The 23,668-nt window shown below is 49.5% G+C and overlaps 7 protein-coding genes across 7 annotated transcripts; 5 read left to right on the forward strand and 2 right to left on the reverse strand.

Moving 5' to 3' along the window:
- Positions 1-92: 92 nt before the first annotated feature.
- F5J12DRAFT_893152 (DNA glycosylase/AP lyase) lies at positions 93-1,711 on the forward strand (the record flags this gene model as incomplete). The annotated part of the gene is made up of 11 exons (XM_051747631.1): positions 93-108; positions 176-288; positions 347-392; positions 453-529; positions 586-663; positions 725-983; positions 1,039-1,208; positions 1,264-1,302; positions 1,350-1,469; positions 1,524-1,583; positions 1,637-1,711. The coding sequence occupies 11 exons, from the start codon at positions 93-95 to the stop codon at positions 1,709-1,711; spliced, it is 1,053 nt and encodes a 350-aa protein (XP_051599359.1).
- Positions 1,712-2,096: 385 nt separating this feature from the next.
- On the reverse strand, positions 2,097-12,336 carry F5J12DRAFT_905816 (STKc type histidine kinase; the record flags this gene model as incomplete). Its single annotated transcript, XM_051748714.1, has 59 exons — positions 2,097-2,161; positions 2,215-2,344; positions 2,390-2,445; positions 2,503-2,553; positions 2,602-2,694; positions 2,749-3,271; positions 3,328-3,562; positions 3,615-3,741; positions 3,872-3,950; positions 4,009-4,055; positions 4,109-4,151; positions 4,204-4,241; positions 4,293-4,357; positions 4,410-4,462; positions 4,513-4,829; positions 4,878-4,933; positions 4,991-5,093; positions 5,150-5,179; positions 5,228-5,475; positions 5,528-5,628; positions 5,677-5,728; positions 5,777-5,841; positions 5,896-5,944; positions 5,996-6,130; positions 6,182-6,267; positions 6,289-6,292; positions 6,392-6,536; positions 6,585-6,642; positions 6,691-6,719; positions 6,767-6,828; positions 6,883-6,996; positions 7,045-7,141; positions 7,194-7,243; positions 7,298-7,317; positions 7,374-7,429; positions 7,489-7,618; positions 7,645-7,808; positions 7,855-7,871; positions 7,924-8,024; positions 8,079-8,175; positions 8,228-8,292; positions 8,346-8,634; positions 8,691-8,837; positions 8,889-8,920; positions 8,968-9,190; positions 9,247-9,275; positions 9,325-9,370; positions 9,422-9,780; positions 9,831-9,892; positions 9,943-9,989; positions 10,039-10,463; positions 10,587-10,628; positions 10,712-10,801; positions 10,851-11,377; positions 11,432-11,454; positions 11,597-11,646; positions 11,752-11,992; positions 12,049-12,185; positions 12,250-12,336. The coding sequence occupies 59 exons, from the start codon at positions 12,334-12,336 to the stop codon at positions 2,097-2,099; spliced, it is 6,912 nt and encodes a 2,303-aa protein (XP_051599360.1).
- Positions 12,337-12,910: 574 nt separating this feature from the next.
- F5J12DRAFT_893154 (mitochondrial carrier) lies at positions 12,911-14,399 on the forward strand (the record flags this gene model as incomplete). Its single annotated transcript, XM_051747632.1, has 12 exons — positions 12,911-12,930; positions 12,986-12,993; positions 13,062-13,076; positions 13,132-13,171; positions 13,220-13,509; positions 13,541-13,683; positions 13,735-13,755; positions 13,817-13,833; positions 13,896-14,014; positions 14,075-14,121; positions 14,171-14,305; positions 14,358-14,399. The coding sequence occupies 12 exons, from the start codon at positions 12,911-12,913 to the stop codon at positions 14,397-14,399; spliced, it is 897 nt and encodes a 298-aa protein (XP_051599361.1).
- Positions 14,400-15,424: 1,025 nt separating this feature from the next.
- F5J12DRAFT_834462 (P-loop containing nucleoside triphosphate hydrolase protein) lies at positions 15,425-17,733 on the forward strand. Its single transcript, XM_051745853.1, has 9 exons — positions 15,425-15,548; positions 15,622-16,044; positions 16,101-16,371; positions 16,426-16,492; positions 16,539-16,733; positions 16,782-17,149; positions 17,198-17,273; positions 17,326-17,487; positions 17,548-17,733. The coding sequence occupies exons 1-9, from the start codon at positions 15,468-15,470 to the stop codon at positions 17,618-17,620; spliced, it is 1,716 nt and encodes a 571-aa protein (XP_051599362.1). The 5' UTR covers positions 15,425-15,467; the 3' UTR covers positions 17,621-17,733.
- Positions 17,734-18,075: 342 nt separating this feature from the next.
- F5J12DRAFT_123729 (uncharacterized protein) lies at positions 18,076-19,684 on the forward strand. The gene is made up of 3 exons (XM_051738043.1): positions 18,076-18,359; positions 18,442-19,181; positions 19,235-19,684. The coding sequence occupies exons 1-3, from the start codon at positions 18,299-18,301 to the stop codon at positions 19,595-19,597; spliced, it is 1,164 nt and encodes a 387-aa protein (XP_051599363.1). The 5' UTR covers positions 18,076-18,298; the 3' UTR covers positions 19,598-19,684.
- Positions 19,685-19,797: 113 nt separating this feature from the next.
- Positions 19,798-22,548, reverse strand: F5J12DRAFT_123719 (uncharacterized protein). Its single transcript, XM_051738042.1, has 9 exons — positions 22,034-22,548; positions 21,682-21,936; positions 21,510-21,611; positions 21,290-21,454; positions 21,173-21,236; positions 20,637-21,113; positions 20,465-20,578; positions 20,311-20,411; positions 19,798-20,262 (listed from the first exon to the last, which is right to left on the reverse strand). The coding sequence occupies exons 1-9, from the start codon at positions 22,178-22,180 to the stop codon at positions 19,999-20,001; spliced, it is 1,689 nt and encodes a 562-aa protein (XP_051599364.1). The 5' UTR covers positions 22,181-22,548; the 3' UTR covers positions 19,798-19,998.
- Positions 22,368-23,660, forward strand: F5J12DRAFT_123683 (rab small monomeric GTPase). The gene is made up of 7 exons (XM_051738041.1): positions 22,368-22,519; positions 22,580-22,602; positions 22,686-22,766; positions 22,835-22,880; positions 22,947-23,171; positions 23,229-23,374; positions 23,443-23,660. The coding sequence occupies exons 1-7, from the start codon at positions 22,499-22,501 to the stop codon at positions 23,510-23,512; spliced, it is 612 nt and encodes a 203-aa protein (XP_051599365.1). The 5' UTR covers positions 22,368-22,498; the 3' UTR covers positions 23,513-23,660.
- Positions 23,661-23,668: the final 8 nt, after the last annotated feature.

A 23,668-nucleotide genomic window follows, 5' to 3' on the forward strand; every position in this document is an offset into this window, starting at 1 on the left:
TGCAATTGGTGCTTGCGCCGACTCTATTAATACTGTCTTATATATACCAATTTGGTTCCAAACCTCGAATTTCCCACTGCCAGCTCAGTTCCATGCCAGAACTCCCAGGTAAGCCGTTGATCTCTACCTCGGCAGGCTGATGGGACCCCACAATCTGGCTGGCTGGCAATTGCAGAAGTAGAGTATGCCGCTGCTCTCATCCGTGAGCATGCAGTGGGGAAATTGATTCATCACGTCGACACGTTCGATGACAGCCTCGTCTTCTCTGGCTCTACCCACCAGGAATTTGTGCGTCTCTGCAACCCACGTTCCTGTTCCTCGGCTCATCATTTTCGCCGCGCACCAGGCGCGCGAAATCACCGGTCGCATCGTGGATGATGCAGCTCGTTACGGTAATAGTTAGCGTCGCCTCATTACAACGTCGTACGATTTCTTTCCTTCTACTTCCCCAGGAAAATATTTCTATATTCAACTGCAAGGAAACGGAAGGATGCCCGTTCTCCACTTCGGCATGACTGGTGCTTTACAGGTGCGAGGCTACCACGTGTGACGTCACTGTTCCCGTCAGACACGTATCCTACCAAGGTGAGAGGCCATGCCACGGTCAAGTACAAAGTTGGCGCCACCAGCCCATCCGATGTGTGGCCGCCACGTTACGTGAAGGTACAGCACACCTCTGTCTTCACGTCTGTCAATGATTGGTGATACTGTATCCCGTCCCCAGTTCATCCTATACATCCAGAATGGCAATTCTGCTACGTACTTCACAGAAATTGCATTCTCAGATGCCCGCCGCTTAGGTCGCATACGTTTGGTCGTGTCCCCACTCAATGAGCCGCCTATATCAGAACTCGGTTTCGACCCCGTGTTATCTATGCCTTCGCTAGAGGATTTCCATGCTTCCTTGTCTAAGAGGACTTGCCCAATCAAAGCCCTTTTATTAGACCAAGCTTTCAGCGCCGGCGTCGGGAACTATCTCGCAGGTATTTTCACACAGGTATCACTTTAGACTGCCATTTACTTGAACCCTATTCCCAGACGAGATCCTGTATCAGGCCCACGTGCACCCAGAACAGAGGTGTAACACTCTAGATAGAGATCAGGTTATCGCTTTGCACCACCATGTCGCTGACGTGTGCCGTATCACGGTTCAGGCCAATGCTGACAACAGCAAGTACCCTAAGCATTGGCTATTTAAACATCGTTGGGTACGTCCAAGCTCTAATCACCGCGGTCAGTACGAAGACTCGCGTGCGCTAACAGGGGAAAGGCAAGAATGTCAAGACAACCATGACACTTGTTGTACCCTCTCCTGCGTGTCATTAGCTCGGTCACTGACTCATCGGTAGCCGTCGGGTGAGCCCGCCACGATCAAGTGGATAACCGTAGGTGGCCGCACATCGGCGTATGTCGCCGAAGTTCAGAAACGTTTGCCATCCTCAAAGGGGAACGATCCCGTTGCAGCTGCCGTATGTCGTGTCACTAGTTACATGAGCCGTATTCAGCGATGACATTCACTTTAGGCAAGCGACACTGTTGCAGATCATGACGACGTTGCGCAACGCAAATCACGGGGACGACAGGTACGGTGCTTGGAATGCCCATTGCATCTGGTGGTAATCCAACTATCCCACAGTCCAGACGTGTAGATGACGACATCGTAGAACAAGGGTATACAGTGCGTCCGAAGAGAAGACGGACCAATACATAAACGTCATGATCCCTGTCGGGGTGAATACAACAGGGGACTTCGTACGTATACGGTGACATAAAATGCATCCGCTTAAACTCATCGATCGCGGCAACGCCATCAAGCGTTGCATCGAGTAAGGCTGATCGACTATGCCCTAGCGACCATATCAATGGTAACATACATATGTCCTAGCAATACTTCTGAAGAGCAAAATCTAAGTCTGGGCCTCATTGAATGTATCAGATAAAATACAACTATGGTAATTACTGTAGTACAATTCAGCGTGTATATGTGTACCTACAATGCGTAATAAATGCGACAACGCGAAAGAGAGTTGGACACCGGATGGTATATGATATGTAGTGATATATATCGGTGCATAACCGGACCTCGTCTCAAGCTATCAGTGAGGGCTTACAGCGGTGGCAAGGGGAGGACCGAACATTTCTAATAGAGAGGAAAGATCGGCTGGAGAGGACTAAATCAGCAAACAGTAGCAGCATAAGACGAGCCAACTCAACTCTTCTTCAGTGGCTTACTCAGGAATAAATTCATCCCGGCACTCAGGCAGAACTGCTTCGTAGATTCTTGAGCATCCGCGCTCAAGGCAATGACTGTCAACAAGAAGTAAGTAGGGTGTAACAGCAGAGCCTCGTACAAGTATGTACCTGGCAGCGAGATTGTGGGACACCTAACGCTCTCAAGCTTCCTTAATCTCCTGGTCGCCTCGACACCATCACACACGGGCATGTCTGCAAAATCGAGGATGAGTCACACCTACGTATATCAATCGAGAAGAAATCGCTAACGGTGATCGAAGAGAGCAAGTGCAAAGTAACCAGGTTCACGTGATTCCCATGCTGCACAACTGGTCAACAAGTAGCTAAGCCACCAGGAAGCTAGACAACCTTTCAGAGCCTCAAGACCGTCACTTGTCGCAACGACTTTGAGTTGGTATCGTTCAAGCTGTTTGATCAAGAGACTCCGTGCCACGGCATTATCTAATGAATGATCGGTAAGAGAAAATGACAAGTATGCTGCAGATCGATAATCACCTTCGGCTATGAGAACATTGCCAAAGAGCGTCCTTCGTGGGGTTTCCGCCACCGGGGATGTCGTAACGACAGGAGACAGAGGTGCAGAGGGAGCTACGACGCCTCTCAATTCCGCAAGAACTTGAAGAATACGCATTTTGCGAGCGGGCTTGATGATCTTGGCAACGTTTGGATTCCCCTCGATGGCGGCTGATTCCGACAATGATTGTGAGGTCGGTGTGTAAAGGTGAATGATCTTGGTTTGGCGAAGTCCAGGTGTGTTCGACCATCGGAGGATCTGTATAACATCTACGACTTGTGTTTGGCCCTGGTCGTCGAGTATCAGGAAATCTAACCAATCATCCTTTTGATATTGCCCCAAATGGGAATGCAAGGCATCCAGGTCAGACAAAAGAGTGACGTCAAAACCTTTCAGAATGCTGCGCAACAACGCGCGTGTCGCAGATGAGACAGCACAAATCACGACTTTGCTGGGGCGTAGTCGAGTCAAGGCATTCCGAAGATGCTCGATCTCTGAAGAAGCCTTTCAAAAACCATGGATTACCACAGGTCGAGCCTCAGCAAGTAAGAATAACTAACCTTCCGCGAATCTTCCGTCTCACAAGTTTTGACGGGGATCGTGAACCAAAACGTCGATCCGACATCCGCATTAGACTCCACTCCGATAGAACCACCAAGCAGTTTGACTAGCTGCCGCGAGATTGACAAACCCAAACCAGTCCCTCCGAAACGCCGTGTGGACGAATTGTCGACCTGTTGGAAAGGCACAAACAACATTCCTCTGGCATCTGGAGACAAACCAATGCCCGTATCCCTAGTTGAACAATGTGAGCCCAAACGAACTTCACCCAGAGGAAGCTCCCTACTTGACTGAAAACTTGATAAAGACTTGTCCCGAACAGGAGGGTACTGATTCCTTATCGACAGAACATAGGACGGTCACAGATCCGGACTCGGTGAATTTGATGGCGTTCCCAATGAGGTTCATGAGGACTGTATCTCGTCCGTCTCAGGGAACGGAAACCGGCAATGGGGCACCCACCTTGACGAATGCGTGTATGATCCGATAGGATCCCTGCATCAGCTTCAGAAAGTTTCCAAAAAAAAACAGTTGAAGACTAACACTCTGGAACGTCCTCTTCGATGTTATATGACAAATGCAGCTTCTTCGCGGCAATCGGAAGAACTAGCTCCAGGCAGTCCTGGAAAATGCGGGAAGATAGTGAAGATGATTGCGACTGTTAGGCGAAAATCATTTACCGCAATGACATTCTCAACAGGGAAAGCCGAGAAATCAAGTTTCATAGCTTGAATAACAAGTCAGCAGAATCCACGAACGATATAGGGAAAGCATAATTACCGGAAGCTTCGAGCTTGCTGTAATCCAGTATGGAATCTATGATCTGCATCACATACTAAGTAACCTAACACATCAAACCATCGCGTTTCGCCCACTTTCAAGAGGATTTCACAAGACTGTTTTGCTGTGTCCACTGAGTGCAGTTGAGAACTGAAAGGTCATCCGAGGCAAAGAGAACACCTGCCGATTTCCCTTTGGCCTGCATTGAGTTCCGTCCCGCTTAGGAGATCAAGCAAACCATAGAAAGAACTGTAGCGAAGGAGATCAGCACCCAGAATAAGGTCAAAAACACGCATCCAACCTAAACGGTGTCCGCATCTCATGAGACATGTTGGCGATGAAGCGAGATTTGACCTAAAAGACCGTCCGTAAGGACGCTCCCGATCAAAAAAGTGCTTAATTACCCTCGTGGCACGGATGGCATCCTCTCTGCTCTTCCGTGCAGCTTCTAGGGCCTCTCTTTGAGAAGCTATCATCTTCAGGTTTTCTCTGGTACCCGCCTGCACTGAGCGGAACAAAATCGCACTAGATATGCTGATATTTGCTTGTTGGCAGAGGACGTTCAGGGTGATCACAGTAGTCTGCGATAGAACCCTTTTGGTCGAGACGTAAAGCGCTCCGAGAATCTGGCCTCTGTTACTGAAGATTGGTAGACCGATTTCAGACAGAGGCTCGTCATTGTTGTGCTCCTCTTTATGGTAGTTCTGTTTTGAGTCCAACACTTGTACCTAGTTAGCATGGCCTCTGTCGATACATTTAGACGACTCACCACTTTGGATGGCAGTTATTTGTGACGACTCCAGCATTCGCAACGGTTTCGGATTCCTAGTACCCGAATATTAGCACCTTTGCAACTATACCAAAATCACCATGATCACGTACTCAAATACCCGGCAGAGTTCCGGAGGTTGGAGAATTGTCGCCACGCCATACTCGCCAACCTCAGTCATGATTACGATACAACAGCAATGAGACTGACACATGTCTGGTTTTGAAGTCAGAGCACAGCGGGAATGGTGCGAGCAGCATACGAATACGAACCAGCAGTGATCTCGGTCAGTCTTTGCAGAGCTACCACGTAGTTAATTACACTACACCAAGGAGATCGAGGAAAGTTACCCGACGACAGGCTTATGCAGTCCGCTATTTCTTTGCTCCTCCTGATAACCAACATCAGGTCGGACGGAGGTAGAGACGATATGCCGTTCAACTCGTCAGTTGCCTGGGTGTCCAGAGACATTGTCCGCGAAACAGACAAAGGTGAGTTGTCAACGTAGATATCTGTTTGAACCGCTGTGTTCACATAGGACACAGAACGCCTGGGTGGGGGCCGAACATGTGGATCCACGATAGCTGTTAAATTGCGGCTGCGAGATGGATAAGAAGTGTGAGTCAATCATGACGCTAAGCGCAACTTACACGATGCCATATGCGCCCCATTGCATTTCCTTCGCTATTCCTTGCTGCTGTAACTCGGCTCCGAGGCCTTCGACGCCAGTCCGGACAAGATGACTGCCTTCCTTCGGGGACGTGAGGCGAAATCAAATTGAGTGAGCAACCTTGCGCACCAGATAAAGGGCCAACCCTTCCTCAAGGACCCACCCATGGTTATTGGCCAATCTAAACGCTGGTTAACACCAAAATCGCGGTTCTTGCGGTTGCACGTACTTGACTGCCATGTCGTATAACCGCAAGGCTCCATTTTCGCCATTTAAAGAGGCCATCTCCGCTTCCTGCGTAGCATCTCAGGCAATACCGATGAAGTTAGCAGTGGAAGCGATGCGTACAACGAGAGCAATCCAAGTTCCTGTGTTTACCGGGGTTGACGCTAACCACCTGCGCGCGATTAAGAGAAACCAACAGTATAAAGTGCAATTTGACCCGTACCTGCGAATGTACGCTTGGTTCTTTATTACTTGGTCCACATAGCGCGACCGAGTTTTTGAGTCGAGGTCTCCCCGTCTCAGACAAGCTATCAGGGCTAGACTGTGGAAGAACGTAGAATAACGGGCGTGTCGATGACTGTACTGAGACGTCAGAATCTATACCACGCTTCGAGAAAATCTCACCGACTTCGGGTGACATCCACGAGCATCGTAGACCATAAAACCGAGTTCGGCGGCGGCATCGACGAAACCAGTACAATATAAGGCAACGACCTATTGGGATAGTTAAGTAACCCGCCTACTAGGTGAGCAACAAAATGGGAAGACCTTGAATGCATTATACCTTCGAATAGTGGATGATCAAAGCTTGGACGGCAGGACGTATGATGCCACTCACCAGCCTAGCGACAAGAGACTGTTACCGGTGATCTGGGTAATTCTTTCCTGATACTCTTTATCGTCGAATGCGTCAGTGTTGAACACAGTGTCAATAGACGATGCATCTGTATAGCCGCCCATCGCCCTGACGCAGTTAAGAAGACCTATTTCAACTCAGTAGAGAGCCGTTTATTGCACTAAGACAGACAGACCTTGAGCCAAAATCGTTCCGTCGCTGTTCGGCGTCCACGCCTCTACGTCGTTAGAGCACTGTATCCATAGTGAGCCAACACAACGGATCAAAACAACTGTGCGGACCTCTTCTGCAGCTACCACCAAGTCGGACACTGTAGTCCGTCAGTCCCACTTATGACTATATGCATTAAATACCTACGGTGTTCACACGTGTAAAGCCTGGCAAGTACGGTATAGACGGACACGAAGCATGTATAGCCGCTGACGTCGCTATATGAGAAACCATAATGAATTGTGGTTGCCTTCGCGACTTACCGATCACCAGAGCTATGACCATACTTGAGCCCATCCTCTAACAAGGGAATGGTGTGGCGCATATGAACGTTGTCATAGGGTGCCACCAGAGCAGAATACAACAAGGTAGCACGGCTGGCAAGATTTAGTCAGCGAAGATGGATCCAAGGGCCACACACTAACCATTTTTCCATCCCCCCTCCATGCAGATATGCAATGCGTAATGCCAACTTTCCGAGGTCAACAGAAAACTTGAACAATTCTCGCTTTTCAGCTGCGGCTATGTGAAGAGTCACCCCACCACGTGGAGGATAGGACAAGAGAATAATCACCTCCGATTGCCCAGAAGAAACCTAACGATGTCCCCGGAGAAAAACCAAACCTACGACATCGTTCAGCTCTCCAAACGGCTCGATCATCAACACAGTAGACTTACCTTAAGGCAAGATTGATTGTCTGGTCGGAAGGATGCCTCAAAACGAACAGCATTGTTTAAAGTAAGCGTGCCTTACAGTCAGACCTATGACATCAATCATACTCTCCGACAGGGTCCAGTAAGCATTGGTTCCTTTTTTCGGTAAAAAGGACATCAGCAAAGTCTGAAATGTCAACAACAAAGCCGCCTACCAGCGTCATTCAGAATCGATACTGCTAGATCTATTCGTGGGTTTGTTGCCCTTGGTATCTTGAGCATCTCTTCGTACCCAATAGCAAGAATCCGGCCTTTGACATCCTCAAACATCACATCTGCAACCTCCTGAGTAGCAGATGATCCATTTCGACACCTAGAATACGCAAAGCGTGAACGAGCGTATCCAAAGCATTACTAAACTCATTCCGTAGGAAATGGTTGTTGGCTCGTATTCGGAGAGCGCGAGCTTGATCTTCAGGAGATTGAGCGTGCTGTATGTATTCCGCTATCAGGCTTTCCGACTTTGTCAAGTCGCCTAGCGAATGTTTAGAGCAGCCCACACCACGACAACCTCACGTTACCTTTCCAGGTACAAAGTCTCAAATGCGGAATAAGCATAAATGAGACGGCGCATGATACACGGAACTCACTCGGCCAATTTAGAAAGCAACAAAGAGGATCGCTTGGGATTGAGGGTCCAGTGATCCGTACTCAAAAGGCTTTGGGCACTGAGAAAAGCCTGAAACGCAAGCTGCGAAGGGTCGATCACTCCCATTATACATAGCAGATCGCCATCATACTATACCTCATGTGCCCCTCTTGCCCAAGCAGATTCACCCGCGTCAATAAGCACGTCCAACAGTTGTTCGCGGTTGGGCTGCTTCAACAGAAGGGGTATACATCTATAACCAAGAGTCACGAAATTCATTTGTCAAGTCTCACTGCGCGACGAACCGTCCAGCATGATCGACAATCTTATGCACGTCCGGAACCGCATCGTGCAGCACCGCCAATATGATCTTTAAGATTATCAACGTCACATGTTACGCAGGGACCGGCACGATTGACTTACACGAAACGACATCTTCGATAACACATTCCCAGGTAGAGCTGCCACTTCTTGCTGAACTGCAAGTCGATACTGGTCATGCGCAAAACTGCACATATCACGTCCCTTCTGGACAAGCCATCCCTCGTTGATAGCCCCTTGAAGCCCTCGCATCGAGTCGCCAACACTCGAGCCGCGGTTTTTGAGGATGGATATGGCTTTGGACAAGTTCCACACATCTTCGTCTTCGTCTGAACTGCTTCCGCTACTGTCCTCCCAGTCGATCAGGAGTGCGACTTCATTGGCCTTAAACCTGGAAGTAGCATGTCAACGACGTGGACACTATACTCGCATGGGGTCGCCACTGACGTCGTTCCAAAAAGTGAAGCCCACATAAGGTACTTCTTCGTGGCTTCAGGAAGCTCACGAAAATTCTCAACGAGGAAGGACTTGTCCATCGGGTCCGAAGTGGTTTCCTGATTTACCAAAATAGACTCGATTGTGGTTATGTCAAACCTGTCACAATGTTGAACACCCTCGGTCTGGCTAGACCTATCGCATACTCACTGCCAGTGATTCCGAGCCCAGTCGAACGTGATCTATGGCCGCCGTGAGCAAAGTGTACGAATCTCACGCATACACCCACGTGGTGATGTCGTTGCATGGCATTCAGGAGGCTTCTGGCCAAGAATGCATTACCCCCAGAAGCCGTGTACACTAGTCTTGACAGACGCGAACATTCTTCTCTAGGTCGGTGCAATGCTTTTGCAACGAACGACGATATCGCAGAAAACGGCAATTGTTCTAGGGTAATCCAGGTCGCCCTTGCGCGGTGAGAACACATCGAGCGTATTCGGTCCATTAGCTGCCTACATAATGCACGTCCATCTGTACCGTCGGGATGCGAGGTCGTAGTAGGACTTACCCCTCCGGTTTAACTGTAGCGAAGACAAGCTGTGAAACCCTTAGTTTACCGAAATTATCCACTAGAGAGGGTACGCACCATGCGACTCCTGGAGTTGATAAGGGCCTCCACGAGATCTAGGGACCTAGCGCACACTTCAGCTGGGACACTGCCACCGCACAGTTGCTCGACGTACGCGTTATCTGCTTCATGTAGATCATCCAGAAACAATGCGACGGGTCTGGTTTCAGTAATGACGCTAAAGACACTTTCAACCAGGTTCTGAAATCGTGCGCTTAGTTCGCCCGTTGCTAATCTGGCCCATCCCCCCGGTTCTCCAGAAGCTTTTTCGATCGCGTTTTCAATTCCGTTTCCTAAAGCGGCAGTGTTCATTCCCCAAGCCTCGAGTACAGCTTTGACAACAGGAGATCCTGCGAAAAGCAAGGGTAAATTGGCTAGTTGGGGGCCAAGGCGTTCTGTTAAAGTTCTAACGAAATGATAGGCGTCAGCCGGTTTGAACGTCAGCTGGCGAAGCGCGGAGGACAAGGCAGAGAGCTGTGATTGTTTCAGCGTCCTGAACGTTACAGAAGAAGTAAGCTACGTGCCAAGGCCGCGAAAGGTGCTTTGTCTGTGGTCTGAAACTTAGCCTGCGCCCATAATCCATTTACTGTTTAGTAATCAATTAGAAACCAGAAAAGTGAAAGGATTGCAAACTACCTTTCCACTTCGATTGATTGGCCATCACTAGTGAGCTCTTTCCCACGCTGAGAGACATTACAGAAAAACGGTGATGAATTGGAATACAACACTCACCCTCCATCCCCAACGACTACAATTGCATGAGTCTTAATGCCCCGCTCCTTAGTCTGTAACGCGGCTCTCCGCAAACTTGTAGCTACATCAGATGTCCCAGTGGGGGGCGGAAACACTGGCTCTCTGGCATCACGCCCGGACTTCGCAGCCGAGTTAATGGGCGACGCGGTGGCTGCGTTCTGACCGACTGGCAAGCTGTATACGCCCTCTACCTTGGCGGGGGCTAGTTTCGGACTCTCCTCGGTACTGACAGCAGAAGAGGATATTGCATCCTCGTCATCGTTGTCTGTCCCCGTCCCTTGAGAGCTCGTGGAGGAGACGGACGGGGGGGTCAAAGCTTTCATTATCGATGATTGACGGGAGAACGACGTCAGGCTATGTCTGATGACGTTCCGGATGGTTTCCAGCTCCTTGTCACGACCACACTGCCCAGGCGGATGACTTTATTTGGATTGTGCAACGAACGGCACGACTCACCAGTGTATGTGGAATGATAAAGGTCTACAATAACTCAACAATGAGCAGCAAGAAGCGTAATTCAGACTCACCGAATATTTGTCTTCTTGTCCAATTTTAAACGCGGGTATGAGCTAGACATAGATCAACGTCACATCCGGAAAGCACCAGCAGCTTGACCTGCCTCGGTCGATGGCTCTAATGAAGATGTCGACACACTCGACAGCAAACGTTTTTGGCATTCAAGCAAGTCAGCCTTGAGCCCATATGCACTCTGATATCGCGCATCGGGCGACTTCGACAGGAGCTGAAACGTGGTGAGACACGAAATAAGAATATATAGGATCTTCTCTCACTTTATCGATGATGTCGCCGATAACAGTGGGGACGTCACTTCTTACTTCACTAACGGGAGGGGGTCGTTTGGTTCCCAATGCTGCCAAGACCTCCGCAGGACTGACGTTGCCATGATTGCTTCCGCTCAGGGCAAAAGGTAATCGACCTCTGCCCACAACACACGTCCAGAACAGCATGCCAAGTGAATAGAGGTCTGCGCGATGATCTTCCTGGACAACTGAAGGTGAGGAAGAAACTTGTTCGGGAGCCAAGTAATGAAGTGCTTCGATGACCTTCTCCGGGGATATCGATCGAGATACTAAGATGGTATCGCTATAATTAGGGGATTTGGACGTGGAAATATCGGGTGATGAAGCGCTGGCCACCAACTCTAGTGACGAAGCTGAAAGGCCATAATATGGATGAGAGTAGTCGAGGACAAGTTGTGTTGGACCCCCTGCTTCCTCCAAAGATACAGAGCGGTTTCCGAAGTGCACGATCCGCACAACACCCGAGTGGACGTTAATGTGGAAAGCATTGGCACGAACTGAACGGATTTTCGTGTGAACAATAAAGCGACGATCATCACTGGATAACCTACCCTCTCGATGAACGAAACCGAGCCTTAAGGGGACAGTCAGAGTACTCCTTTTATATATAAGACATGATCGCACCTATGTACCATGTCAAGACAATGGGTTGCCTGAATAGCAAACCTGCAAAAAGTCACGTTCGCAACGGTAGGTTATGGCATCAGATGACGCACTCTAGGAACGAGGCAAGATCCATCACATCATATCTCTCCTCCTCGATGTCCTCTACGTCGTTGAAATCCAAGTTGTCGAGGGGTAGAAATGCACCATCGTAAATGTCATCGTGTTGTTCTTCTGTTCTCTGCGTCTCGTCGGTACCCCCGCTGACTGTGGATAGCTCCTCTGTGAGAGAAGTGTCTGGATCACGATGGGCCTGTTGTGATCCTTCAGCCTCAGCTAGGAGAAAATCATTCACTTTGGATGGGGGAAAGTATTTCGGCAGTAGGTTTGCGCCAGGATGCACAAGCAGCAAGACCACACAATCCCCATCAACACGTGGTAGTACCAGAAATTCGATCAACCGCAACGTGGTGCTTAAAGCCTCTGGAGACTCTCCGAGTTTACTCAAACTATACGAAATGGGAAATGAGTGTTTGAAATTGAAGCATAGGCAAAAAGTGTTCACATATGGGCCTCGCGCTGGAGACATATTGAAGATGCGGAATGTGCTGGGGCCATCTTCGCGAGGACGAGAGCACCATCCTTGAGACTGCGACCCTCTGCAATGAGAGTAGAGCTGCCAGTGTCGTTCCATGGGTAAGCCTGGCAGTCAGACGGTAGTTAGAAAGATTAGATTGCACAGGGGTTCCGACGAATGGAAACTGACTTTCTCGAATGCGTAACCTGGCACAGAAAGTATGTTATCCTTGAAGTAGAGTGTCGAGCTGGACTGGGAGGTGTCTGCTACAGACATGGAGGATACGGACGAGATATGAATGGACTCTGTCGTGGAGGAAGTCGGGCTACGATCGAAGCCCGTCAATGACGTATCAAGAAGGTATTAATGGTAAGTCTCTTCCACGAAGATCGAGGCAGGAGTGGCATGCCAAGCCTTGTCGTCACCCACGACACGAAATTCTGAGGGGTTTTCTGGTCGCCCACTGGGCCATGGTCATATACAATTGCGCAGGATGTACTTGTCGCCACGCCCAACACCAACTGGCGTCGATAACACTCCATTTCCCCACCAATCACTATAATAATCAGATCTGAGAGCTTGGTGGCCATGCATTATTACGTATCTCCGCATCGCATGCGGTCGCCGTCTGCGCAATTTTTCCTCTTTTTTCCCCCCGTCAAACTTGCGACAAGTACTGCAGCACGTAGTCACTCGCTTTCTTCACCTAAACTGACCAAGGACAGGAACTGCAAGTCGCCAGTGAGAGGAGACCAGCAAGCTGGCCAAACAGAAGTTCCGCACCCTTCCGTGCTCCAAATCCTTTAAGGACAGCAATATCTAGTGGTTGGTGATAAATTAGAGCCTGGTCATGTCCAATTATCCATTTTGGTGAGTGGAATCATCTGGTATAGCTTTATCATGTGTGTTCACCAATGATGACAAGGCTTGGAGGTTGGTCACTCGTTGTCGCTCAGAAATCGTCTAAATCAGTACCTTACTCAAGTTCTTCGGGCACGCAGGCATTGCTGCTTCCAGTGTGTCGTGATTTATCTGGCTAACTGCTCCTGCTCTCATGTAGACTCTTAATAGTGGCAGCATCCATCACCCATCCATTGGACCTCACCAAGATGTAAGTTCCGTTGGCCATTGTCCAATAGCACTTGCTTGACCATGGCAGCCGCATGCAAACCCTCGGCCCAGCAGCACAGCCGCCCTCCATGATTGCTGTAATGCGGGCTTCCCTGGGTGAAAGTGGCTTGAGAAGCTTTTATACCGGTCTTTCTGCATCTCTTCTCCGACAAATGTCGTATACGCTCGTTCGGTTGGGTAGTTATGAAGAGATGAAACGAAGAATGTCTCTAAGAGGTCCACTTCCGACCGGAAAGCTCCTTCTGGCGGCTGCAGCAGCAGGTGCACTTGGTGGTGTTGCAGGAAACCCGGCAGGCATGTTGAGGCGTAGAGACTTTCGTTTGCAGCTCTTTCGCTGACTACGGTGTAGACATTCTCTTGGTACGGATGACCAGTGACTCTTTAAAACGTCCGGAGAAGCGTTACGGGTACCGTAACGCTCTGACAGGCCTCGTCAGCCTTTTGAAGGAGGAAGGGATTAAAGGTATTTACAGAGGCCTTGGGACCAATACGGTGCGTTTCGACTTGTAACTTTACGATGGCCCAGCTCTGACTGGCTTCAAGGCACGTGCAGTGTTGATGAATGTATGCTTCAATGAGTTGCTTTTCTTTCTCCGCTGATATAATGATTGTTTTCGCCCAACAGATATCTCAAGTGGGATCGTAAGTAGGGCTGATTGCTCGCAGTGATTGATGCTATTCTCACGAATCGTCGATCTTCCCAGGTATGACTTCTTCAAGGCCACGCTCCTTAAACGTCGTTTACCTCTGGTAAATTATCAATTCCAAGATAACTTCTCGCTCCACTCCGTAGCAAGCTTCGCAGCAGCGACGTGCGGTACAAGTGCGTTGACCGCGCTCGCGGACTCATGAATCGATGTTGACTATAGTACTCGAATTCTAGCTGTTTGTTCACCTGCTGACGTTATAAGAACGAGAATTATGGCCTCGGTCTGTCTGAACGCCCCTTTGACAGTTGCATATGTTGATTGTCCTCCAGTCGGCGCAGGCGAGCCCTATACGCATCGTCATGCGTTCTTTACGGGAAGAAGGTCCGATGTTCATGTTCAAAGGCTGGTGTCCAGCCTTCATGCGCTTGGGACCCAACACAGTTCTCATGTTCGTTTTCTACGAGGTGAGTCTAAAACAGCGAATGGATAATTTACGGCCCTGATGTGGCTGTACAGCGACTCAAACGCTGGTGGTCCTCTATTGGCCACACTCGGTAGAAGTGGTTGTCGGGTCTCCTCCCTAGAGTTTAATTGGCGCGTGCCATATAGTTAGCTGCGTTGAGCATTTTACACTTCGTTTTGTACAAGTTTTGCGTCACGGCACTGATATTATACCTTGACAAGACACATATCCCCGATAGTGGGGGAGGGTTTTCTCTGCGGCAAATGGTCAGTGACCCTGCAAAAATGGGTTAATGCCGTGAGATTGAGTCGTGTTAGCAACTACAAATGATGCATATCTCACCCTGGAGATGGCAAAGGCAAGAGGAGAGGAAGACAAGTGACAAGCTGCCTGTGGGGTCTCCACTGAAGAAAGTTGCTGTCATGAATGACATGGTCCCCATGGAGGTGACTATGTAGTTTCCGTTCTGATTCGTTTCTTGGTGCACCAGAAGACCAAAAAGTTAAACTTAGTTCGAATTGCCTTGTACTACATGTGTTCTCAGCAATGCATCCGTGGCTCGGGCACATAGCCTTCGGAGACCTCGATAATCACGTCCCTCACCCCCATGACCGACTCCTCTCTCGCGCGAATCAACGGCAATTGGCTGAAATCGGGATCTCCTGCAATCCGCCACACGCTCTCGGATTGACGAACCGAACGCTCTTAACACCCGTCCAGTAACCTATCATCCCGATGCACACACGGAGACAGAGAGATCACTCCACGCCCCATTCAGCAAGCCTAACGGCTGACGATTCAGTGTAATTAGAATACCACAATTGACAGAAGTCTTAAGCTGTCCCTGCTACTAGGTGGAACGTCTGAAACGGCCGGCGGGAACGGCGGCCGAAGGCCTTGCCATATAGTGCAGAAGTCGCTCACTAGTAGGGAATGTGCGGGTTACGGGGGGGGCCTAGTCAGTACGCTGCTTAGGACGACAAGCCCTAATACACTTAAAATGCGAAAGAAAGTCTTTAGGGTCGGGGACTACATAGCGCCCACGCTGCTATACTAGATATTAACGTAGATATTGAGTAGATGTACCAGAGCGTGAGTTTGAGTCTATTTGGCCAACTACCCTGCTTTTGGTACGTGCGGATTTTAAGACAAGAACTGCACTCATGGATGCCTTTCAACTCCTTTCCCGGGGGGGAGTACGCTTTGACAAGCAAAGATTCCAGTCGGATGTACGGCTGTTCAATGTAAGTATGTACAGCAATCTTCCATACACGGTCTCAGCCTCACGGTTCACGTCGTTTTCTTTGGACGTGTCAGAAATCGAATAACACTGAAACCAAGGCTGCCGTGTCGGTTTCGCTGGACTCGCAGTTGCCTCCAGAGCTCGATTTTTTCAAGTATGCTACGGGCGGACAGAGCAAAAGAAAAGTAACGCATGACGAGAGCGTAGCTGGAGCTTCGAGACCGGCGGACCCCTCAGGCAGTATTCAGAAAAGGCGAAAGGTCGATGCAGAGGATCAGCTTTCGGATGATGGTTCAAACGATGAAGAAGCGGACGGTACTCCGGCACGCAAGCATCGCGTGGTGTCAAAGGGTTCAGATGTTCCGATGCCTGCAGATAAATTTGAGGAATTGGCGGAGCGCTATGGGATGGCTCCCCGTCTTCTTGCAAACCTTCGTGAGCATAATTACAAGCACCCAACAGGTGTACAGGCACACGGAATACCAATATTACTTGAGGTGAGCCCGTGTGGAGATATAATCATCTGGCGTTTTCATTTGATTCTCTGATGCAGGGGCGTGATCTTGCTGCCATCTCGCCTACGGGTACCGGAAAGACCCTTGCGTATCTACTTCCCGTGTTTTCGTCTTTACGTGCCCCAGTAGCAAGTCTGAACGATGCGGGGTCAGGCGTTCGTGCTCTCGTACTCGCACCCACCCGCGAACTAGCTCATCAAATACATAACGAATGTTTGAAGCTAGCGACTGGCCGCAAATGGCGGCTAGTTTTGTTCAACAAGGCTACCGCTAGTACCTTACGCGACAAGAATGTGAGAGATAAAGTAGGTAAGATTATCCAGATCAAAGATAGATCTCCAGGAAGATGATCATTGTGCGCAGACATTATTATAAGCACACCGTTACGTCTCGTTGCTGCAATCCAGGAAGGTAGCCTCGAACTCAACAAGTAAGTCACTGAACTACAGTATCTGGGGTTAGCTGACTTGGGACAGCGTTCGACACTTGATACTGGACGAAGCAGACCGCTTACTCGACAACGAGTTCATTGCCCAGGTCCAGGAAGTGGTGGCAGTATGCACGTATCCTGACGTGCGCAAAGCCGTATTCTCTGCAACCCTACCAGCTGGTGTCGAAAAGCTGGCAATGGGAATGCTTCGCAATCCAATTCGCATCGTGGTTGGCTTGAAGTATGTTTATCCTCCTTGTCACCTTACAGTTAATAACCGCGACACAAGGGATACTCCTCTTCCGTTAATTGCCCAATCTCTCACTTACGTTGCTGACGACGCGTCGAAACTTCCGAGTCTTTTGACCTATCTCGCTCAGCCTTATAATCCCCCACTTCTGATATTTACTTCAACGCAACCCCGCGCTAGTTCACTGGCAGAAGAGCTCACTATGAATGGGGTACCTAACATAAATTGCTTACATGCGGGAATGACAAAGAAAGAGCGTGACGATGCGGTTAGCCGCATGCGCCGTGGAGAGAGTTGGATTATGGTAACTACGGAAGTTATGGCGCGAGGGATGGACTTCAAGGGTGTAAGAGAGGTTATCAACTATGATTTCCCGATGAGCGTGCAAAGTTACATACATAGAATCGGTCAGTGTTCTCTGCATCAAGCAAAATTTATGAACTCATCATTCCCAGGTCGTACTGGTCGCGCCGGTCGAGAGGGCAAGGCAGTAACGTACTTCACCGATGCTGATGCTCCCTACTTAAAATCGTATGTCTTCTTAGTTATAGCAAGAGATTGCCACTCTAATCGAGTTCTTCAGAATCGCAAACGTTCTGCTACAGTCCGGATCCTCGGTGCCGGAATGGATACTCAAGCTGCCCAAGCCCTCGCGACTGAAGAAGAAGCAGATGGGGAGGGTTAAGCGTGCCGAGACTGTCAATCCTGCGCGGAAAATTGGGCGACGGGATGCAATCAGGAAAAGGTGAGGTTTTCACGAAAAAAAAATTCGGGGATACCAAAGGTGTTGATTTAACACCTCAAGGGACATGGTTACTGCGTCCAAACGGCGGAAAGAGAAGGAGCAGGCTGTTGAATGTGTGGATTCCGCAACCTGACAAGTTTTCTTTTATCGGTAATAGTAGTGCGCATGCAAATTATTGCCCCCGTAGTGATTAGGTACTGGGCATCAAACACTTACTTACGAAGGAAGTGATTGTGAAATGTGAAGAGTTAACTTCGGTTTCACAATCACTCACCGCGGATCGGCGGCTGCTTTTGCAGCTTATGGTAATGAGTACGACTCGGTACGGGTGGCACAGACAAGAAACATTTACAGCAATCCGTGACGGGTGGCATGTTACTCGGTGTCATGGTAGATATCCGTGGACCAGAAACAACAGCTAGAGAGTAGCAAGTTCCAGGAACGCCTTGGAGAAAGCCCAAGCGGACTCGACCGTGGACCAAACCTGTCTGTATTTTGGTTCCGTCTCTGTTGTGACGGCACAGCCTATCAAACAAGCAAACTCGTGCAGGGGCGATCGAGATTTAGCGACATATATGGTTGATCACAAACACTCGGAAACCTCGAGGCTGCCTCGAGGTGACGCGTTGAAGAGGTCCTACCCTCTTCGCAGAACAGGTCGAATTTGGCCTTGCACTTCAAAAGGAACCACAATCTACTGCGAGATGGGCCGTGAATCTACTAGTGGCAGATTACCGGTGTTCCCCCCAACTCGCTTAAGACCCTACTCTACTACGTTGTTCTCTCCCTCCTTGCCTTCCTTGCACTCGTCATGCCCGCTCAACGGACTACGCGCCGATCCCGTCGGCTGTCCCGACGTTCGCCAATAAATCGTAAGCCCGGATTTATTGTTTTTCACGGCCATTGACCGTGATCGTTCTCCGTTTCTAACACACCTTCCAAATTCGGTTGCAGTCGCGGACTATGGCGTCTACGAAGATTCCCCTGTTGCAGATCACAATATTCCGTCTCTTCACGGGGGTAGTAGTAGCAGCAGTATTGCTATGCCCATTCCAATCCCACTTCCACCGTCACTCCCGATGTTCACAGCTAATACATCCGACGATGTCCCCTCTTCTTCACCCTCGCCTACTATCGCCACACACCTCCCATTTACCCCTGGTTCGTCTCATACCAGGAACCGCAGGAAGGGTCATATCCCTCGTCCCCCAAATGCCTTCATGGTTTTCCGCTCCTGGTTGTGGAACAAGGACAACCTCAAAAATGTCGAAAGAGATAACCGCAACGTTTCTCGTATTGCAGGACGCCTCTGGAACGACCTCTCCGAGGAGCAGCGTGCTCCTTTCCGGAAAATGGCTGGAGAAGCCAAGGTGCGCCATGCACAGCTCTACCCCGAGTACAAATATACCCCGACTTTCCGCAAGCCCAACAAGTCCTCTCAGCGTCTTCCCAAGCGTCGTCGCGAGGGATCGACGAAGAAGACCCGCATTACCGTACCGGTGGTACCTCAAGTCAACTTCCAGGTCCCACCAATGGCGCCTAGTTCTCAAACCGCCGCAATTAATATCAAGCAAGAAACGCCCCCTCTGTCAGACTTCCGTACCCCAGATCTGGTATGGCCACTTGAAGAACCAGAAGAGTTCGTCCCCACCGAGGATATACCTCTTCTTTCACTAGACGACTGCTGCGTCATGGTAACTATCCCCCCACCTATTTAAATGACTGTCGTTCACGTCACACCATTTAGACTCTCAAGATGCCCGAAGATTGCCCACTGCCGCGGTACGTAGACCCCGCAGTTGATAGCGCTCTTTGCGGTGTAAAACCAGAAGCCGCACTTTTCGTCGACGAATGCATGCTCACTGCCTTCAATTCGTATTCCCCGCTGCCTTCGACGTCTCTTTTCGCCCCCTTCGAACAATCCCAGTCGTCTACCTACGATGGCTTTTCCTGGGGATCCTCTTCCCCTACACGCTCTCCGATCATGTTCTCAAATCCGTTCGAATATTCATCAGACGAGAAGTCCTTTTCACTACAGACCCTTGATCAACTCTTCGACCAGTCCATATCGCCCATCACTCTCATCCCCCCTCACATTAACCACTGGTAAACGAGATGAAGCTAATTTTCTCACTGGCTGGATCCCTTGAGCGCAATTGAACTTTTCTTCCATTCCCCATTCTTTTGTACTACGCATCGCCAATACATACTCGGCGTTTGATGGCTCGCATACTTGTAAATAGATTCTTGCGGGCCACTCATCCTCCACGCATTCTGTACATCTTCATTCACTCTCTTTGGCACTAGGTCCGCAACTGATCCCCAATACCCCTTTTCCCGCTGCACATATCTCCACATTCCCAACCCCATGGCTTTTGTATCTATTACCTGGTACTGTGAACTTTTCGTAAAGGTAGACAGACGTGTCTCGTGGATACTCGTGTAGATAAACCGCTTGTATGATAATATGACAATGTTGAAGCAACAGAAGAACGGACAGGCATGAAGTTGTTAAACCCCTCCCCGACATTGAGTTTGTCGCTTTGCTCTCTTTGACGTTCCACCTTCACCAGCCTGAGTACGTTTACTACCTGATGTCGACTCTATCAGTGCTTGTACGTTTATTCGTCTCGAGTTACACTCCTCCTTAAGCCAACTCGCGCATGCAGCCTTGTCACCTTCGGGGTGCTCAAGTTGCCACTCGAAAACTTTGTCAAGTACATTTTTGGTCCAGGGACCCGGTTTGCTTTCAACCAGGTTGGTGACTTCGTTGCCCTGACGACAATGTCTGAGAGTGTGCAAGAAGCCCAGCGACTTACTTACATCAAGTAGAGGTTTGGCGTCTGCGATGTTACCTAGCCCTAGCTCATCGATCCGCTTCGCGAACGTGTTGTATCGCTCGATACATTCTTTGGCCGCACCATCTACGTGCGGGATGTAGGTCATCGAAAGGGGGGTAGCATTACAATGAACTCACCATTGGGTAGATAGCCTAAGCGAACCAACTCGCAGACAAGTGAGAATAAAAGAGAAGAAGTCCAGTGAGTGCCCGAGTGCGACTTGTGTAATTTCGGATTTCTCAAAAGCAGTCCTGGGAAGATGAATCAATCTCGGATGGGCATATTGCAAGGGAGGCCATATCATCATACCTAAGGAAACGCGTTCCGAAGGATTTTTGAATCTATCCTGACCCAGGGAAAGCCCGTTGACAAGCTCGGATGCAGCGCTATAGAGTGCTGGTATTGCGTCGAGGTAGTAATTCTTGTTTCCCAGCTTTAAGCCCTCGCGGATGACAGCTTCGACAAGATGATGGTCCTTTTGTTTCTGATCCTTGTACGTGATCCCATAAAGAGGAAAGAGACTAGCAGCCAAGAAGAGACGTGCTTTCGTTCCTGGGTCACGCGATATGTGGGACAGAAGCGTAGGGTGCACTGGCACCAATGGCTGATTGGTAGAAGAGGATCCCGGGGACAAAATGTTCTCGAGAATTGTGCACGCAGTAACGGAGGTCTCTGGAGAAGTCGAAGGACAAGATGCCGCAGCAAGAATATTATCAGGGACATTAAAAATGCAGTGGTAGAGAGACAGCTCGTTTATAAGCTGTACCGCGCGAAGCGGTTGGACACCTATGCGGAAGTCGTAAGACAAGTCCTGATCGTCGCCGGGGGAAGGAACTATCACATACCCTTCATCATCTTGTCGAGCTCCTCTCCTATTCGTTCACGGCTGATTTTAGATATCAGTGCTTCCTTTTTGGTTGCGCATGAGCACATGGAACACCGTCATAGTTGAGACACGTTACTTGTATAGAACCATCTCGTGCAGCGTCCCGTAATTCAGGAGTCATCTCAAACCCGAATCGGCTAGCGAATCTGACACAGCGTATAACTCGTAGCGGATCATCACGGAACGTCTGCAGGGGAGGTAGAGGGGTCCTGACCACCCCGCTCCGGAGATCATCTAATCCCTGTCAGAGTGGCCATTTAAAAAAAACCAATACGTCTGACTGCGATTGATGGCACCTTCTCGGTAAGGTCTTCGACGGCTCGTGTGTGGACGTTGTAAAACAGTGAGTTGATCGTGATGTCCCTTCGCAAAGCATCTTCCAAGGGAGTACCGAATTTCTAGGAAAAGTCACTGGTCAATTGGATAATCTGATCCACTCTCCCGACCAAATGATGATCGAACACGTACGACCTCCGTCGGTATGCGACTATTTTCAGTATATTCTTCACTCCTAAGATTGACAAAATCCAAGTCGATATCGAATAAGGTCGTCCGTGCAGTTTCTAGGTGTTTTGATTGACCGGGGTTACTTTCGATCTTAGCAATCTTGTGCACGGGGATGTGCTTCTTCTCGGACAGGTAGGCCACGAACTGCTCGACGAAGGGCATGCCCATCATGTCGGATAGACAGATGTCTACATCATTGCTATCTTGACCTAATAACTGGTAAACGAACAGGACAAATTCCAAACATCAGACCCGTTTTGCTTTCCTCCAAAGGAGGTCTTATGAGAAAAAAGAAAGAAAGAAAAAGATTAACCTTGTCCCTGACCCAACCTCCGCTGATCCGGCATGTTGTCCTGACGCCTTTTTCCTTCTCAAGGTGGCCCGTGAATTCATCCAGTAGGGCACATAGTCGGTCTTCGGCATCAGTCAAGTCAATTTGTTCTCGTATTTGGGGTGCCATGCGATTCAAGCTCAGGTTTGAGAACGCTCCACCCGGAATGAACAGTACTGACTTGACAGCTGCGAGACCTTTTCAGCAACGACGAGCAGCGCAGAAGCATCCGCGGCCAAGCCAAGTCTAATAATCCAATATATCCACCGAGTCACTGACGCGGTCAGGGGGAGATGAATTTCACGCGGAGTTTAAACTGCGCCCCACCCATGTGCCGTGTTGCCGGAACTACTAGTACTTGCGACTTCATTGCTGTGACCGAACCCCTGCAACAGTCCCGGACGACTCTTCTCAAACGACAAGCAAGCCTTTCATTCAACAGTCTAAATGGGTCGTGTACTTTTAAAGGTTCGTACCGCCACATTGCCCTGCCCCAGCCAACCAGTCTGACTCCGCCATGTGTACAAGGTCATCATTTTGGGCGACAGTGGGTGCGTTACCTCCTGACAGGCGGGTCTTCCTACATGGTCGGCGGCGCACTTATCCCGTGAATTGGTTCTATTCTCCTGTATAGGGTTGGCAAGACGTCTCTCATGAATCAGTACGTGAACAAGCGATTTAGCAATCAATATAAAGCCACCATTGGAGCCGACTTGTGAGTGTTTGTGTCCCCTCCCAAAGCGCTTATCGAATTAATATTTGTGACCCTTGGTACTAAACTAGCCTAACAAAAGAAGTCATGGTGGATGACCGCCTGGTAACAATGCAAGTACGTGTTCGACGGTTATGACGTGAACCGAAGTGGCTGTATCTCTCAACTTCGTCATTCCGACAGCTTTGGGACACAGCAGGCCAAGAACGATTCCAGTCTCTCGGAGTGGCTTACTACCGAGGCGCAGATTGCTGTGTGCTCGTGTACGACGTTAACAGTGCCAAGTCGTTCGAGACGTTGGATAGCTGGCGGGACGAGTTTCTCATCCAAGCTAGCCCACATGACCCGGAGAACTTTCCCTTTGTCGTTCTCGGAAACAAGATCGACGTAGAGGAAAGCAAACGGCAGGTACGTGATCCAATAGAGAAAACCACACGAATACCATTTGCTGAAATGGACGTGTAGGTAACGCAGAAACGTGCAATGGCATGGTGTCAGTCGAAAGGCAACATTCCATATTTCGAGACGTCTGCCAAAGAGGCTATCAATGTAGAGCAGGCCTTCCAGACGGTGTCGAAGAATGCGCTACAACAAGAAGCAGAAGAGCAATTGTGGGTGCCATGTTCCCTATGACGTATCCCTTCCCTACAACTCACCACCCTGCCCTGCCCTGCCGTAGGTATGTTGACTACCCAGACCCCATCCAAATCGACCGAGAGGGAACCCAGAACTACGGTTGCAACTGTTAATCTATTAGACCACGGATTTTTTGTGATATTTCTGTGATCCACTGTTGGCAGCGGCGACGGGCCGCTTGTTACCCATTTGTCACGACGATGAGTGTTATCTTACCGCTGTTGCCTTATGCACATATTTCACTGCACGTTTTACCGGGTGAAAGCGTG

Source organism: Pisolithus orientalis (genome assembly GCF_024613125.1).
Source record: "Pisolithus orientalis strain OTSU chromosome Unknown F5J12scaffold_16, whole genome shotgun sequence".
NCBI lineage: Eukaryota > Fungi > Basidiomycota > Agaricomycetes > Boletales > Pisolithaceae > Pisolithus > Pisolithus orientalis.

What these genes read in the sequence shown, in the direction of transcription:
- F5J12DRAFT_123683 (XM_051738041.1), top strand. Translation starts at nt 22,499, where the DNA reads ATGGGTCGTGTACTTTTAAAG. An exon ending in TGGGTCGTGTACTTTTAAAG is followed by an intron (nt 22,520 to 22,579) that starts GTTCGTACCGCC and finishes CATGTGTACAAG; the next exon opens with GTCATCATTTTGGGCGACAG. An exon ending in GCCACCATTGGAGCCGACTT is followed by an intron (nt 22,767 to 22,834) that starts GTGAGTGTTTGT and finishes GTACTAAACTAG; the next exon opens with CCTAACAAAAGAAGTCATGG.
- F5J12DRAFT_123719 (XM_051738042.1), bottom strand. Translation starts at nt 22,180, where the DNA reads ATGGCACCCCAAATACGAGAACAAATTGACTTGACTGATGCCGAAGAC. An exon ending in GTCGCATACCGACGGAGGTC is followed by an intron (nt 21,612 to 21,681) that starts GTACGTGTTCGA and finishes GACTTTTCCTAG; the next exon opens with AAATTCGGTACTCCCTTGGA. An exon ending in TTCGGAACGCGTTTCCTTAG is followed by an intron (nt 20,579 to 20,636) that starts GTATGATGATAT and finishes TCATCTTCCCAG; the next exon opens with GACTGCTTTTGAGAAATCCG.
- F5J12DRAFT_834462 (XM_051745853.1), top strand. Translation starts at nt 15,468, where the DNA reads ATGGATGCCTTTCAACTCCTTTCCCGGGGGGGAGTACGCTTTGACAAG. An exon ending in GAATACCAATATTACTTGAG is followed by an intron (nt 16,045 to 16,100) that starts GTGAGCCCGTGT and finishes TCTCTGATGCAG; the next exon opens with GGGCGTGATCTTGCTGCCAT. An exon ending in GATGCTCCCTACTTAAAATC is followed by an intron (nt 17,274 to 17,325) that starts GTATGTCTTCTT and finishes CGAGTTCTTCAG; the next exon opens with AATCGCAAACGTTCTGCTAC.
- F5J12DRAFT_123729 (XM_051738043.1), top strand. Translation starts at nt 18,299, where the DNA reads ATGCCCGCTCAACGGACTACGCGCCGATCCCGTCGGCTGTCCCGACGT. An exon ending in CCGACGTTCGCCAATAAATC is followed by an intron (nt 18,360 to 18,441) that starts GTAAGCCCGGAT and finishes ATTCGGTTGCAG; the next exon opens with TCGCGGACTATGGCGTCTAC. An exon ending in TAGACGACTGCTGCGTCATG is followed by an intron (nt 19,182 to 19,234) that starts GTAACTATCCCC and finishes CACACCATTTAG; the next exon opens with ACTCTCAAGATGCCCGAAGA.